The sequence below is a fragment of the Miniopterus natalensis genome, chromosome 12, assembly GCF_054644295.1.
Source record: "Miniopterus natalensis isolate mMinNat1 chromosome 12, mMinNat1.hap1, whole genome shotgun sequence".
Lineage (NCBI taxonomy): Eukaryota > Metazoa > Chordata > Mammalia > Chiroptera > Miniopteridae > Miniopterus > Miniopterus natalensis.
The window spans coordinates 3,012,343-3,029,270 of NC_142092.1; the positions used below are offsets into that span (position 1 = coordinate 3,012,343).

The 16,928-nt window shown below is 38.3% G+C and overlaps 1 protein-coding gene across 2 annotated transcripts in view; it reads right to left on the reverse strand.

Annotated features, from left to right (window-relative positions):
- The window catches only part of SLC71A2 (solute carrier family 71 member 2), a 91,641-nt gene that overhangs the window by 45,654 nt on the left and 29,059 nt on the right, over positions 1-16,928 (reverse strand). For both annotated transcript variants that reach the window (XM_087822505.1, XM_087822506.1), the window contains one exon: positions 9,599-9,661. In XM_087822505.1, coding sequence (XP_087678631.1) covers positions 9,599-9,661 — 63 coding nt within the window. The remainder of the gene's footprint in view (positions 1-9,598; positions 9,662-16,928) is intronic.

A 16,928-nucleotide genomic window follows, 5' to 3' on the forward strand; every position in this document is an offset into this window, starting at 1 on the left:
AACTACAACAGAAACAATCAAAAAAATTCAAACATATGGAGTCTTTAGAAAAAGCATGTTATTAAACAATGAATGGGTTACCAAGGACATTAAGGAAGAAGTTAAAATCTTCCTGGAAACAAATGAAAATGAACACACAACAACCCCAAATCTATGGTACACAGCAAAAGCAGTCCTGAGAAGGAAGTTCATAGCACTACAGGCTGATGTTGAAAAATAAGAAAAACTGTTAATAAACTATCTAACCCTAAACTTAAAGACTTAGAAAGAGAACAAGAAAATTCCAGGCATATGAAGAGATATTTGAAAAAATGATCAGTCACTAATCACCAGAGAGATGCAAATTAAAACAATGAGGTATCGCCACACATTTACCAGAATGGCTGCCATCAATAAATCAACAAACAACAAGTGCTGGCGAGGATGTGAAAAGGGAACCCTAGTACACTGCTGGTGGGAATGCAGACTGGTGCAGCCACCGTGGAAAACAGTATGGTTTGTTCAAAAAATTAAATATGGACCCAGTCATCCCACTTCTAGGACTATATCCTAAGAATCCTGAAACATCAATCAAAATGAACTTATGCACTCCTATGTTCATAGCGGCGCAGTTCACAATAGCTAAGATCTGGAAGCAGCCCAAGTGCCCACCAGTAGATGAGTGGGTAAAAAAGCTGTGGGACATTCACACCATGGAATAGTACGCAGCTGTAAAAAAGGATCTATTAACTTTTGAGACAGCATGGAGGGACCTGGAGAGTATTATGCTACGTGAAAATAAGCCAGACAAAGGCAAATATCACATGATCTTACTCATATGTGGAATATAATGAACAAAATAAACCGATGAACAAAATAGATTCAGAGGCACAGAAGCATGGAACAGACTGATGAATCTCGAAGGGAAGGTGGGAGTGGGGGAGTGAGTGGGGGAAGACTAATAAAAGAACTTTTATTCATATATGCATAGCCCATGGGCACAGACAATAGTGTGGTGAAGGCCTGAGGGGATCAATGGGGAAAAAACAGTACATCTGTAATACTTTTTTTAAAAATATATCTTTATTGATTTCAGAGAGAGGAAGGGAGAGGGAGAGAGAGAGAAACACCAATGATGAGAGAGCCATTGATCGGCTGCCCCCGACTGGAGACTGATCCCGCAACCCAGCCATGTGCCCTGACCAGGAATCGAACCCCGATCTCCCGGATCCTAAGTCGACGCTCAACCACTGAGCCACGCCCGGCCAGGAAACTTTTTAATAATAAAGATTTTAAAAAAACACCTATCCATATACTGCCTACAAGAAACACATCTAAGCTGCAAAGACAAAGATAGATTCAAAGTAAAAGGGTGGAAAATCATTCTCCAAGCAAATAACATCCACCGAAAAGCAGGTATAGCTATACTTATATCTTACAAAACAGACTTCAAGACAACAAAGATAAAAGGGACACTACATCAAGAAAACATAACACTTCTTAATACATATGCACCCAAGCAGGGAGCATCGAAATAGATAAAGCAACTACTCACAGAACTAAAGGGAGAAACAGATCAAAACACAATCGCCCTAGCAGGTCTTGCTCAGTGGTGAGAGTGTCAGCCTGTGGACTGAAGGGTCCCAGCACATACCTTGGTTGCAGGCTTGTTCCCCGGCCCTGGCTGGGGTGAGTGCAGGAGGCAACCAATCGATGTGTCTCTCTCACATCGATGTTTCCCTCTGTCCCTCTCCCTTCTACTCTCTCTGAAAAGCAATGGAAAAAATATCCTCAGGTGAGAATTAAAAAACAAAAACACAATCACAGTTGGGAACCTCAATACTGCACTGGCAGCAGCTTCTAGACAGATCAACCAAACAAAATCAATGAAGAAATGTCTGCCTTAAATGAATCGCTAGACCAAATGGACATAACTGACATTTACAGAGCCTTTCATCCCAGAACATCAGTTTATACACTCTTCCAGTGCACATGCAACATTCTCAAGGAGAGGCCATATGCTGGGTCACAGAACTACCACCAATGAATTCAAGAAGATGAAATTATACCAAGCATAATCTCTGACCTCAATGCCATGAAATTAGAAATCACCTGCAAAAAGGAAGTAAAGAAACCCACAAATACATGCAGATTAAACAACATACTAGTAAAATATGACTGGGTCAAAGAAGAAATAAAAGATGAGATCAAAAGAGTCAGAGAGGTGCCTGGCTGGCGTGGCTCAGTGGTTGAGCATCAACCTAGGATCCAGGAGATCAAGGTTGATTCCCGGTCAGGGCACATGCCCAAGTTGTGGGCTCAGTCACCAGGGGGAGCGTGCAGGAGGCAGCTGATCAATGACTCTAATCATTAATGTTTCTCTCTCTCCCTCCCTCTCCCTTCCTCTCTCTGAAACCAATAAAGATATATTTAAAAAAAAAAGATATATAGAGGCAAATGAGAATGACAATACAACATACCAAAATTTCTGGGATGCAGCAAAAGCAGTAATAAGACGGAAGCTTATATCATTATATCATTTATATCATTATATCTCAAGAAACAAGAGAAACCCCAAGTAAACAACCCAACATCACATCAAAAAGAACTAGAAAAAGAAGAAAAGCAGCTCAAAGTCAGCAGAAGAAAGGAAATTCTAAAAATTAGATATTAATACAACAAATAGCTTTAAAACTTTTTTTAAATAAAATTGACAAACCCCTGGCTACACTCCCTAAGGAAAGAAGGAAAAAGACCTATAGGCAAAATCAGAAATGAGAGCGAAGTCACCACACACATCACAGATAGAAAAAGGATCATGCTAGAATATTATGAAAGACTATATGTCACCAAATTCAATAACCTAGAAGAAATGGATAAGTTCCTAGAAATATATAACTGTCCTAGACTAAATCATGAAGAACTGGAAAAATCTAAATAGACCAACCAGCAGCAAGGAAATGGAAACAACCATCAAAAACCTCCCAAAAAATAAAGTCCAGGACCCAACGGCTTCACCAGTGAAGTCTACCAAAGGTTCAAAGAAGAGTTAAAACCAATCCTCCTCAAACTCTTCCAAGAAATTGAAGAGGCAAAACTTCCTAACACATTTTATGAGTCCAATACCCTGATACCAAAACCTGGCGAGGATAACACACAAAAAAGAAAGCTACAGACCAATATCTCTGATACAGGTGCAAAATTCCTCAACAAAATACTAGCAAATTGAATATAGCAGTACATTAAAAATAATACATCACGATCAAGTGGGGCTCATCCCAGGGGCGCAAGGGTGGTTCAACATGTGTAAATCAATCAGTGTAACACACCACATTAACAAAAGAAAGGAGATGACATAGATTTTCTAAACCTGTAAAATAAGTATTTTTTATGGTAATAACTTTAAAAGATATCAATTAAATATAAAAGTTTTAATACTAAATATTTTACCTAGACTATAGAATTTTCCTTAATTTATGTAAGTATTTAATTTTTTTAGGCCAATAAAAGATTACAGCCTAGTAATGCCATTCAGAGACCACACATAATATACAGATGAATATGTATTATAAGAAGACCATACATATAAAGACCATATATATATATTAAAAATTTGAGAATTAATTTTTTTCTATTCTCTTAAAAATGCACTTCCACATTTTATATTTTCTATTAAAATTATATATTAGCTTAATTAGAATTTCTAACTTTTAGGAATGCTAATTTTTTTTGTTTTATTTAAAGTATTACAGATGTCCCTTTTCTCCCCAATGACCCGTTCCACCCCATTCCCTCCCCCCCCCTCCCCAGTCCCTCTCCCCACCATTGTCCCTGTCCTTGGGTTGTGCATATATGCATATAAATTCTTTGGTTACTCTCTCCCTCTCCACCCACCTTCCCTCCTCCAACCCTCTGACATTTGTCAGTCTGATCCATGCTTCCATGTCATTGAATCTATTCTGTTCATCCGTTTATTAAGTTCTTTAGATTCCACATATAAGAGAAATCATGTGATATTTGTCTTTCGCTGCCTGGCTTATTTCACTCAGCATAATATTCCCCAGGTCCCTCCATACTGTCCCTAAGAGTACGAGATCCTCCTTCTTTACAGCTGCATAGTATTCCATGGTGTGAATGTCCCACAGCTTTTTATCCCCTCATCTACTGATGGCACTTGGGCTGTTTCCAGATCTTAGCTATTGTAAACGGCGCTGCTATGGACATAGGAGTGCATATATTCTTTATGATTAGTCAGAAATGCTAATTTTTAATGATAACCAAAAAAGTAAGCAATCAGTATTCCCTAGAATGACTTTTATGAACACATTTCATAACCTTTAGAAATACAGGTTTTTCTATTGGCAAATACACTTTCTAGAAATACAACTTTAACAAAGCATTAGACATTTACTAAGAGTTCCAAGTCCATTCCACAGCCTCTTTGTAATGAAAGTCAAAAGCAGGTGAAACTAAGACTTTTTTAGCAATCAATGTTTTAGTATTTAAGTTACTTAAAAATATCTAGATACTTAATCTTTATCAATTTTACTAACTTAGAAAGGAATAGTTTAAATAAGTTAAACTGATTTGATTTTTTTGGCCAATTAACAGGTCTGAATTAGCAATTAGGCTTGTTGGGTAGATTTTATTTAGGTAAGTAAGAACCTTCCATTACATTTACCATGGAAGTTATTATATATCCAGTTTGGTAACATTCCAGTTTATTCTTTAAAGATTGACTTATAAACCAAATTAAGTCAGCATTATTAAGGAGTTTCCTACAAATTGCAGAATGCAACTGTGGATGTCTTTATTCTGTAAAGAAAGTAGCAAAGTTGTTGGGTTAAAACTGTTATACTGAGTTTAAGTGAAATTAGGTGTAGAAGGCAAGAGCCAGTCAGCTAACAGAAGTGTTGAATATGAGAAGAATTTAGTGGAGATTTAACAGAATGAGGAACATGAACAAAAGAGAGTCCTTAACTTTGTTGTTGTTGTTTGTATAACACGTCTGTAGCAGAACTGGCTGTCGTGTACAGAGGGAGCCTTTTGGCTATTGACTTTAGTGGTTGACTATAACAGCCTGTAAGTCTATGATGATTTATATTTTTGAGTTAAAATTTTTATAATTAAGGTGTCCAAAGGTGGAAGTTTTAAATAATTTTTTACAGATTTTATATCTTGTTTTCCTTCTGGGTCCCACTGAATTGGATCAGTTTAATTTGATTTTAATAAGACACAGAGGCTGGGCTATTAATTAAAAATTTGGAACCCAACTGTGACAATATTCAGTCAAAGTAGGAATCCTCTATGCTAGTTTGCTACGGCTTTCCTTGGTAGAGGAAAAGATGGGGTTTATCTGAGTTTTTTAGGGTTCATTAGTAGCCCATCTTTAGATATTAGATAACCAAAGTATATTACCTGGGATAAATAGTCAAAGCTTGATCTCTGATATTCAGGTCCTTTTATAGCTAGCTGTTGTAATATGTTTCTTTTGGAGGTCTAGTAATTTTTTAGAGTATAAAATTAAATCACCTACATATTGGATTAAAGTGAAATTTTTAGGAAATTTAATATTATTTAAATCAGCTTTTAGTATCTAAGATAACAGGTGGGACTTTTTGTATATTCTGGGGTATTCTAAGTAAATCTGTAGTAATCTTCCCAGTTGAAAGCAAAGAGGTATTGACTGTCTACTAGAATGCTGAAAAAAGCATTATTTAAATTTATTACTGAAAAATATTGGCAGCATACAGGAATGGCTGGCTGATAAGGTAAGTGGATTTGGAACTACAGAATGTCTGGGAATAACAAGCTTATTTATAGTTCTGAGATTTTGTATAAATTTTCTTTCTTTCTTCCTGGAAGGATGGGAAAATTATAGGGGCTTATACATAGAATTATAAGCCCCCTGTTTTTTACAGTAATTTTATTTTTTTCTAAACTATTATTAATAAGAAGGGGAAATGCCTTCTCATAATCCTGAGAGCAGCCCTATGCTTGTTTTTTTGTGTGTGTTTTTTAGTTCCATTTCAGCTATTTATAATCCTTAAGGTGAACAGACTTTTCTACAGGAGTTTTTTTGTGAATCTTATTAGTAATTCCATTGCTTTTGTCTCCAGAAGTGAGTAGGTATATTAATTGGAATAGGTTAGAATAGTTTAGATTATATGTTTTAATAGTTAAGTTGCTTTGAGAGTTCATCAGGGTCCCATGGAAAATAATTTATCTGTGCTTCTCTGCGCAGCTTCTAATATTCAAATTAAGAGACGCTTTCCATTTATTTATCCAGCTTAATTTTAGAGCTGGCATTTTTCTTCCTTTTTTTACATGCAAAAAATTAATTTAGGCACCCAAAGACAACTGTATTTTGGCCATTTGAAGTTGATATTTTCTAGTTAAGTCTTCCCATTTTTGTAAAGCACTTGTAAGTAAAAGGCTTTTTTATCAGGAGTATTAATGAGGGCCACAGCGGGGGAGTTTCACGCCTTGGAGGAACAATTTTTCATGTTAATTTTAGCTTTGTATTTTTTTTATATTTTTCAAGTCTGAGTAAATCTTTTAGAGATGTTAAGTAGTGTGTTGGGGTTGAGTTCTACAAGGCTTTCACCCCTCTAGCTGTTCAACCCTCTTAAGTGCCTCGGTTTCTCAAACAAACATTATGTGCATGTCCCAGGATGAGTCAACTGTTTAATTATAGCTGAGTTGGAATTTCGCTGTGGAGCTTCTGCATGTCATGAGGAATGACCTCCACAAAGACTTTTAGTTGCTTATTAACACCAAAGATTCAGCTGGTGGGAGGATGTGTCCCTTGTCTTTGGAACTGAACAAGTTCAGCTCTCATTTATACAGCAAAGGTTTTTGTTCAGACTCTCAGAAAGCAATCCAACTGAGAAGCCAAAGTAAACACCAGCCACCCATTTTTTTCTCCTGTCTCATCTTAGCCTGGGTTCTATTAACCCTTAACTTTAGTTTTATTTTGAGGATTTAAAAATAGAGCTTAAAGTCAGAGCCTCTACCACAAGCAATGGAAAGTCCTGGATTCAAGAGACATTCACCCAAGTTCACCCAATGTGGGAGGAGCAGGCAGGCTCAATGGGCCCAGGTCCCACTCCGCAGGGTGGTCCTGGGTGGGCTTCTTTGGAATCCTGCTGACTACTCTAAGTAAATGTCAATGTAAGAAACATTCAAACCTGTGAAGAATTTTTGTGACTTTAGATGAGCCAAACTGTTGACAATGGCCAAGAAGCAAAATTTCAATGGACTGAGATAATGCTCCAGAGAATGGCATTTTGCAACTTATTTTATATATTACAATCAGAAGAGAAGGGGTAAGTGGGCTATCTGAAATCCACTGGTGATGGATTAGGGAGGCAGGAGAAAGTACAGCAGGGAAACCTCTGGGATTGGGTAAAAAAATAAAACGATAGACACATATTTCTTTTATACAGGTGGGTATAGGATAGCTAACAGTCAGCAATTAACTCAATAACAATGAGAGGATTTGTGGTCTCCCTCTGGTGCAGCACCTATGCCTCGAGGGTCTGGAAAAATGAAATTACTTAGGCATCCCAAAGGTATGCTATCATAGATGCAAAAAACCCAACAGACAGGCTTAATTAAGGTAAAGTGACTTTTGTCAGGGAAGATTCTAGCCTAGGACATGACTACTTGTCATAAACTGCTTTCAGTAAGTTTTACTTTCAGACCATCCTTTAGGTCTCTGAGTTCCCAAGGCCTCCACGCAGGCCTCCCCGAGGCTGTCCTGTTTTTTCAGCCACAGCAATCTGAAGCCATATTCGTTCCACTGTGCTCACATGCATATTAAGAGACCTTAATACAGCTATGCTTTGCTGTAGGATTCTATCATTAGGCCCCCGCCTCTGAAGCAATAACCAACTATTGAAGTATACAAGTTGAAGTTCAACAGTTACTGGAAATGAGTAAGTCTGTCAAAGCACTTGAATCAAACAAAAAACCTTCTGTTTTACGTTTGTTTTTTTAGAATAACATCATGAATGTCTCTAAGTGAACATGTAGTATGCTAACTCAACTTCAAGGTGTAACACAGTTGGTTTTATTTTGCAGAATGAGACTAAAACACATTTTATTAACCAGTCCACAAGACAAAAGATCTATGGATTAACTTCTGTAAGACTCTACTGTAAGGATAAACTTACCTTATGCTTTTTATCAATGCTCTCTCTCTCATGCATTTAGTTTTTCTTTTTAACTACACTAGTGCTTAAACAGCCACATGGAGATTCTTGATAATATTCCTTTGTCTTCAATGAGTATTAAAAATTTCTTGTTTCAACTTTTAAACTGCCTTGTTTTACTTATGTTTTCATAAACATTCTGAAATTATTTTTGAAAACAGGCAAATAATAAAATAGTATTCATTACAATTGATGCTGTTCAAAGCTGGGAATTCAGCAAATTCTTATGGCTGAATTCAGGAAATTATTAGGGCATAACTTCAGCACAAAGTAAAATTATGCACAAATTTATATGATCTAAGCTAGCAGGGCAAATTACATGCTATACTCATATATTTGACTATAAAGTGGAACTGGGGTAAAACGTTGTATTTTACTATTTTATTTAAAATTAGGGATAGAGTTAATTAAGTTAAGAAGTTGAGAACTCATAAAGTCGGGGCCAGGACCTGGAGATTATTATTAAGCTAAGCGAAATAAGCCAATTAGAGAAAGAAAAATATCACATGATCTCACTTATTTGTGGAATCTAATGAACAAAATTAACTGACGAACAAAATAGGTCCAGAGCCATGGACACATGGAACAGACTGACGGATCTCAGAGGAAGAGGGCTGGGGGAGATGGGAAGAGATGAACCAAAGAACATATATGCAGAGCCCAGGGACACAGACAGTAGCATGGGGAAGGCCTGGGTGAGCAGGGGCTGGGTGGAGAACGGGGGAAAATGGAGGACATCTGTAATGCTGCCAACAATTACTTTTTTATTGTTTTTATTTTTTAATCCTCACCCGAGGATATTTTTTCCACTGCTTTTTCAGAGAGTGGAAGGGAGAAAGAGAGAGAGAGACACACCAATTGGTTGCCTTCCACATGCGCCCGACCGGGGCTGGGGCTGGAGCCTGCAACCGAGGTACCTGCCCTTGGCCGGAATCAAACCCGGGACCCTTCAGTCCACAGGCCGATGCTCTAGCCACTGAGCCAAACTGGCCAGGGTGATACTGTCAACAATTAAGAAAAAAAAGAGTTGTGGCTAAACTATCAGCCTTGCCAAAAGTCTATATACTAAATCTTGATGCTTTCTTCTTCCTTGATCTAAAAGTAGTTTTCAGTTTTATTCTGTTGATAGGTAGAGAAATCAAAAGTCCACAAAATTAAACCCTTTATAAACTGCAGTGTACATGTTAATAAAAACAAAGTATTTCTTTTACCAGTAAATCATTTTATGTCTTACTAATTTGGATTATATTTTACTTTGACTTTGATAATCCAGCTAAAAATTTAAAATTAGGTCTCCAAAACAAATAGTAATTGCTTTCCTAAATCCCATTTAAACTTTCATAGTTAAACTACTAAGGATTCTCGGCTTCACTCACAATGAACCATACAAAAATTATTCTTACCTTTACACCTTGAATGAGACCATTCATGAGGAATATGTGTTGGGGAAATGTTTCATGTAGAACCTACAAAAGGCAAACAAACATCAAAACAAATTCAAAAGCAAATTAAAGGGAAAGATTTCTGCTTCTGTTAATGGCAGGCTAGGTGAGTTGGATGGAACCATGTAATGAAAAAACTTTAAGCATAGATGAAATATGAAAAATACCTAAAAGTATGAAAAGTTAACAAGACAATGAGGAAGAAACCTAAATAAGGCCAGAACCTAAAAAGGCACTCCAGTCACTTGACTGATCATACCTCAACGTAATAAAAGCCATATATGAAAAACTTACAGGCAATATCATACTCGCCAAAACTAAAACCATTTCCTTTAAAATCAGTTTAAGACAGGGATGTCCACTTTCACCACTCTTATGCAACATAGTACTGGGAGTCCTAGCCACAGTGATCAGACAGGAAGAAATAAAAGGCATCCAAATTGGAAAGGAGAAAGTAAAATTGTCATTATTTGCAGATGACATGATACTGTACATAGAAACACTAAAGACTCCACTAAAAAACTGCTAGATCTAATAAATGAATTTGGCAAACTAGCTGGATACAAAATTAATATCCAAAAATCAGCGGCATTTTCATGTACCAATAACAAAACCTCAGATACAGAAACCAAGAAAACTACCTAAATAAGGTATCTAGGAATAAACTTAACCAAGGAGGTAAAAGGCTTGTACTAGGAAAACTACAGGACACTGAAGAAAGAGAGAGAGAAAGATGCAAACAAGGGGAAGCATATATCATATCCATGGATTGGAAGAACATCATTAAAATGTGCACACTACCCAAAGCAATCTACAAATTCAACACAATTCCTACTAAAATACCAATGGCATATATCACAGATCTAGAACAAATATTCTAAAAATTAATATGGAAGCACAAAAGACCCTGAATAGCCTCAGCAATCTTGAGAAAGAAGAATAAAGTTGGAGGGATCACAGTAACAGATATCAAATTGTACTACAAAGCCCCTGTAATCATAACAGCCTGGTACTGGCACAACACAGGCATATAGACCAATGGAGCAGGACAGAGAGCCCAGAAGGCAAGCCACGCCTTTTTGTTCGTTTGTTTTTGTTTAGCCTCACCCCATTGATATTTTTTCCCCATTGCTTCTCAGAGAGAGTGGAAGGGAGGGAGGAAGGAAGGGAGGGGGAGAGATGGACACACACAAAAGAACTGGCTGCCTCCAGCACGTGCCCCAAATGGGGGCAGGGAGTGAACCTACAACCCAGGTACATGCTCTTGGCCAGGAATCAAACCTGCAACCCTGAGGTGCATGGGCCGATGCTCCAACCGCTAAACCACGCTGGCCAGGGCAACCCATGCCTTTATGATCAATATTTAACAAAGAAGGCAAGAGCATTCAATAGAGTAAAAATAGTCTCTTCAATAAAAGGTGCTGGGAAAATTAGGTACATGTAAAAAAATGAAACTAGTCCACCAACTTACACTACACACAAGAATAAACTCAAAATGGATAAAAGACTTCTATGTAAGTCGCAAAGCCATAAATATCCTAGAAGAAAACAGGAAGTAAAATCTCAGACATCTCTCAGAGCAGTATTTTTGCAGATATGTCTCCAAGGGCAAGAGAAACATGAGAAAAACGAAACTAAACATCAAACTAAAAAGCTTCTGCACAGCAAAAGAAACCATCAACAAAACAGAAAGGGATCCTACCATATGAGAGATAGTATTCATCAATGGCTGATCTGATAAGGGGTGATCTCCAAATAAAGGATGGGGCGAAAGTAAATTTACACTTGTGAGTATGCGACACACAGTTTATTCTTGTATTATTACTCGTTGTATTATTTTCCAAATGAACAAGTGTAAACCTACTTCTGCCCTACCCAACACCAGGAAGACAAACAATCCAATTAAAAAATGGGCAAAGAAACTGAACAGACACTTCTCCAAAGAGGACATCCAGATGCCAAGAGACATATGAAAATATGCTCAACCACTAGTCATCAGAGAGATGCAAATTAAAACCACAATGAGGTATCACCTCACACCTGTCAGAATGGCTCCATCAACAAATCAACAAACGACATGTGCTGGTGAGGGCGTGGAGAAAGGGGAGCCCTGGTGAACTGCTGTGGGAATGGAAACGGGTGCAGCCACTGTGGAAAACAGTATGGAATTTCCTCAAAAAATTAAAAATGAAACTGCTGTTTGATGCAGCAATCCCACTTCTAGGAATATATCCTAAGAATCCTGAAGCACCAATCAGAAAGAATATATGCACCCCTATGTTCAGACCAGTGTTATTTACAATACCCAAGATCTGGAAATTGCCCAAGTGTCCATCAGTGGATGAGCAGATAAAAAAGCTGTGGGACATTTGCACAATAGAATACTACACAGCTGTAGTAAAAAGCATGGATGGACCTGGAGAGCACTATGCTAACTGAAATAAGCAAGTCAGAGAAAGACAAATACCGTATGATCTCACTTATATGTGGAATCTAATGATCAAAGTAAACTGATGAAAAAAAAAGAACCAGAGGCATGGATACATAGACTAGACTGAGAAATGTCAGAGGAGAGAGGGGTGGGAGTGACTGGAGAAGGGTAGGTGAAGGGATTAGCTAAAGAACATGTATGCAGAGCCCATGGACATAGACAATGGCATGGTAAGGGCATAGGCAGGAAAAGGAGGGGGTGGGTGGAGGTGGGCAATGGGCGGTATAGGGAGACATCTGCAATGGTGTCAACAATATAAAATTTAAATAAAAAAGAAATACAAATCAATATTAGAACTGTTTATTTGTCACACACCTCAAAAAAAGGGGGTGAAACTTAAAAACACGGCAGTATATATACTTTAAAATATGTTTTCATAGATTTCAGAGAGGAGAGAGCATCTGTAAAGAAAACAGCAATATCCTACTCAAACTATTTATGATAGGTTCAAAAAAATTAAAGATATAAATAACTGAACTACAAAAGACAATAACTTACCATAATAAAGTAACCCTAATTATAAAAAGTATATTAAATATCTCAGATAAGATCAAAGTGTTAAGTGGGCCAGGTACAGAAACCTAGGTACAGAAGCTAGGGTACGGGGACTCACCAGGGCAGGAAGCCCCAGGTGCCTAGCGGGGCGAAACTGAGGAAACAAGAACCTTGTGCCCAGGGTAACCTTCCTCCCCCCGCACATCACTGGTCATTTGGTTTACACCCCCTCAGAGTTTCCTCCCTAAAGATAACATCCAGGCCTCAGTTGTATTTCAGAGCCAGGCCTAGATAAGCAGCAAAATCAGACAAGTGGTGCCATGGCTGCCTCAGGACCAGATACCTTGACTAATGACCCTGCCATGGCATCAGCCAATCAGTGGAGACCACAATCCTGAAAGAACTCACCTGGCGAGCTGATGAATATTCTATTGAGACCCTCCCCTGAGCCCTCCCCTAAGTTTTCCACTGGCAAGAAAGAGAGAAATAGGCTCAAGACAAAGGACCCAGAGCTTACTCCCCACCAGGAGAGCATGCCAGCACCATCTCCATCTCTCCGAGGAGACCCCATAAGACTGCAAACAGGGGAGCAATGGGCAGCCCCAGCTCCTTCCAGGCTTACTCCCTGAATCTGTATCCAAGGTCCTTAAACCAGTGTCCAAGGCCCCCTTTTCTCCCTGACTTCTCAGTGGCCAGAGCAGCCCAGCCTGGGCTCCCCTGTTGCTGCTTCTATGCCCTTCCTCGTCTCAAAGTCCCAAGTGTACTTTTGCTGCCATCATGGACCCAAAACCCTTGGCCTCAGTGCTGTGTAGCCCTTCCCTTTGGATACCCATCCCCTTTTAATAAATTCAGTTTTTCTTTATTCACCATCTGAGGTGGCTATTTAGCCTGCCTGCTCACCACCACCACAGACCCTTAGCCTTTCATGAAGTTTTCATTTTTAACATCCTTCTATATAAAAACAACTCAAGGAGCCCTGGCTGATGTGGCTGAGCATCATCCTGTGCACTGAGATGTCTCCGGTTCAATTCCTTGTCAGAGCACATATCTGAGTTATGGGTTCCATCCACAGTAGGGGGTGTGCAGAAGGCAGCCGATGGATTTATCAATGTTCCTCTCTTCCTCTCCCTTCCTCTCTCTCTTAAGTCACTTAAAACATATATATTTTTTAAAAACTCAAGGAAGCCCTAGCTAGTTTGGCTCAGTGGTTATAGGGTGTCAGCGTGAGCACGGAAGAGTCACGAGTTCAATTCCTGGTCAAGGGCACATACCTGGGTTGCAGGTTCGATCTCTGGCCCGGGTTGGGGCTTGTCTGGGAGGCAACCAATTTACACATCAATGTGTTTCTCTCACGTCAATGTTTCTGTCTCACCCTCCCTCCCTTCTGCTCTAAAAACCAGTAGAAAAAATCCTCCGGTGAGGATTAACAACAACAAAAAGCTGCTGACCTATATACTGGTCCCCAAGGTAACAATCGCAAGCATAGTTATCTGAAGTGGGATTTCTAAGTGGAATACTTGAAGAACTGAACGGCATGAGATTCCGAAAGGATAGTCCACCAGGTCACTCATTCATAGCTGCCAATGGCATGAAGCCCTACAATCACATGATAATTATTTTAGTACTACAGAAGAAATCCCAGATGGCCAAACTTTCATAAATCAAGAGCTCCTATAAAAAGCGCTTGGGCCTGGCCAGGTGTGGCTCAGTGGTTGAGCATCAACCTAGGATCCAGGAGACTGTGGTTCGATTCCCAGTCCAGTTGGGGCATGCAGGAGGCAGCCGATCAATGACGACTCTCTCATCATTGATGTTTCAACTCTCTCTCTCCCTCTTCCTTCCTCTCTCTCTGAAATCAATAAAGATATATTTAAAAAAAAAAAAAAGCACTTGGTTCCATTCTAAGGAATGGGACTTCCCATCAGAGCTGGAGAACAACACTGGCTACCAGGGACATCCCTATCACAGGTGGCAAATTAGCAAAGTAATGCTTTGTTACTCATACTGTATTTTTCATATTGAGTTAGTTGTCAATCTGCAAACTTTATATGATTTTCTAGCATCTCCTAGGTAGTCATATAAGAATTCAAAACATGGGGCTTGAACGGCTACGTCACTGACGGCCTAAGTAGGCAGTGGCTGCTGCAGTAGAAGGAACATATATTCTAACTGTTAACACTTCTCACATTTACACAACTTGCCTAGCCCAAGGAGACATTTTCACAATCCCTGATCTACCCCCTCACTTATAAACCCTTATAAAATTCAACAAAAATTTTGAGAAAAACCACTGAAAGGTACAAAAAAAGAACACAAAAAGGAAAAGAATCTACTTCACTGTAAAATAGCCAAATTATGTTAGAAAACAGAAAAAAAAAATTATACGATAAAATAAGTATAAATGTCTTCAATAGATTGAAGATGTCACATGCATTTAAAAAATGCACAGCCCTGGCCAGTGTGGCTCAGTTGGTTGGGGCTTGTCCCATGCACCAAAAGTTCACCTGCTGACTCCGGGTCAGGGCACATGTTCGGGTTATGGACTCAATCCCCAGTAGGGGGTGTGCAGGAGGCAGCCAATCTATGTTTTGCTCTCACATTGATGTTTCTCATTTTCTTTCCCTCTTCTTTACTCTCTTTCAAAAAAGAAAAATAATAAATTTTTTAAATCTTTAAAAAACACATACCAAAAAACAAACAATGCACTGCAGAGAGACGTGTTCCAAATAAAGCAAAAGAAAACTCTTCAAAAACTGATTGCAAAAAACCCTACAAAAATGCAAAAAGAGAAAGAAGAGCACTAGACTGGTTACATATCAAGGTAAATCTAACTGAATTCTGACTGCATAAAATATAACAACATATGGTAGTATTTAACAATAGAGTATTTGGCTACATAACAACAATAATGCGAAAGGTGAAAAAGAAACACATCTCTCAACAGAGGATAAAACAGGTAGACCAAAAAAAAAAATCAGTGACTATATGAAAGAAATCAAACATAATTAACACACTAACATGCTTAACATGTAGAGAACACTACTCCAAACACAAAATACTTGTTCTTTTCAAGTCATATAAAATATAAAATATAAAATATTTATCAGAATTAACCATATACAAGAATATAAAATAAGTTTCAACAAATTTCAAAGAACTAAAATAATTCATAATAGGTTCTATTAACACAATAAACTAGAAAATTCCCAAATGTTTAGAAATTAGACAATATGCTTCCAATAATGCATGAGTCAAAGAAGAAATCACAAGAAATATTAGGGAAAAAATGAACTAAATGTTAATAAAGATGCAATATGTCAAAACTCATGAGTTATATATATCTACATCAACGCTTGGAGATAAATTTAAAGTTTTAAATACTTAAACTAAAAACAAAAAAGGACTGAAATCAACCTTCTAAACTTTCATAGAAATAACCTAGAAAAATAACAGCAAACTTAACCCAAAGAAATAAGGAAATAAGGTAATGAAAAGAACAGAAATCAACCTAGCTGGTTTGGCTCAGTGGTTAGAGCACCAGCCTGTGGACTGAAGGGTCCCAGGTTTGATTCCCGGTCAAGGGCATGTACCTCAGTTGCAGGCTCAATCCCTGGCCTATAAGGGGTACATGCAGGAGGCAACCAACTGATGTGTCTCTCTCACATTGATCTTTCTCTCTCTTTCCCCCTCTCTCTCCCTCCCACTCTCTCTGAAAAACAATGGAAAAAATATCCTCAAGTGAGGATGAAAAAAAAAAGTCAATGAAATAAATTCAAAACATTCAATAATAAAAAAAAAAAAAAAAGCAAAAAGTGGCTTTTTTGGAAAAGATAACTAAAATTGATAAATACTTAGCAAGACTGACTAAGAAAAACCCCCCATAAATTACGATTATCAAGAATAAAGATTCTGCCCTGGCCAGTTTGGCCCAGTGGTTGGAGTGTCGGCCTGCAGAGTGACAAGTCCCAGGTTTGATTCTGGCCAGGGGCAACATGCCTCTGTTGCAGGCTCAATCCCTGGCCCTGGTCAGGGCGCATGCAGGAGGCAACTGATGTGTCTCCCTCACATCGATGTTTCTCTCTCTCTCTCCCCCTCTCCCCGACCGCTCTCTCTGAAAAGCAATGGAAAAAATGTCCTCAGGTGAGTATTAAAAAAAATTAAAAAATAAAAGAATAAAGATTCTGCACAGCAAAATAAACCACCAAAAAAATAAAAGGAAAGTTACTGAATGGGAGAAAATACTTGCAAATTGTGTATCTGATAAAGGCTAACAGCCAAGGTAAATGAAGAACTCAAACAACTCAA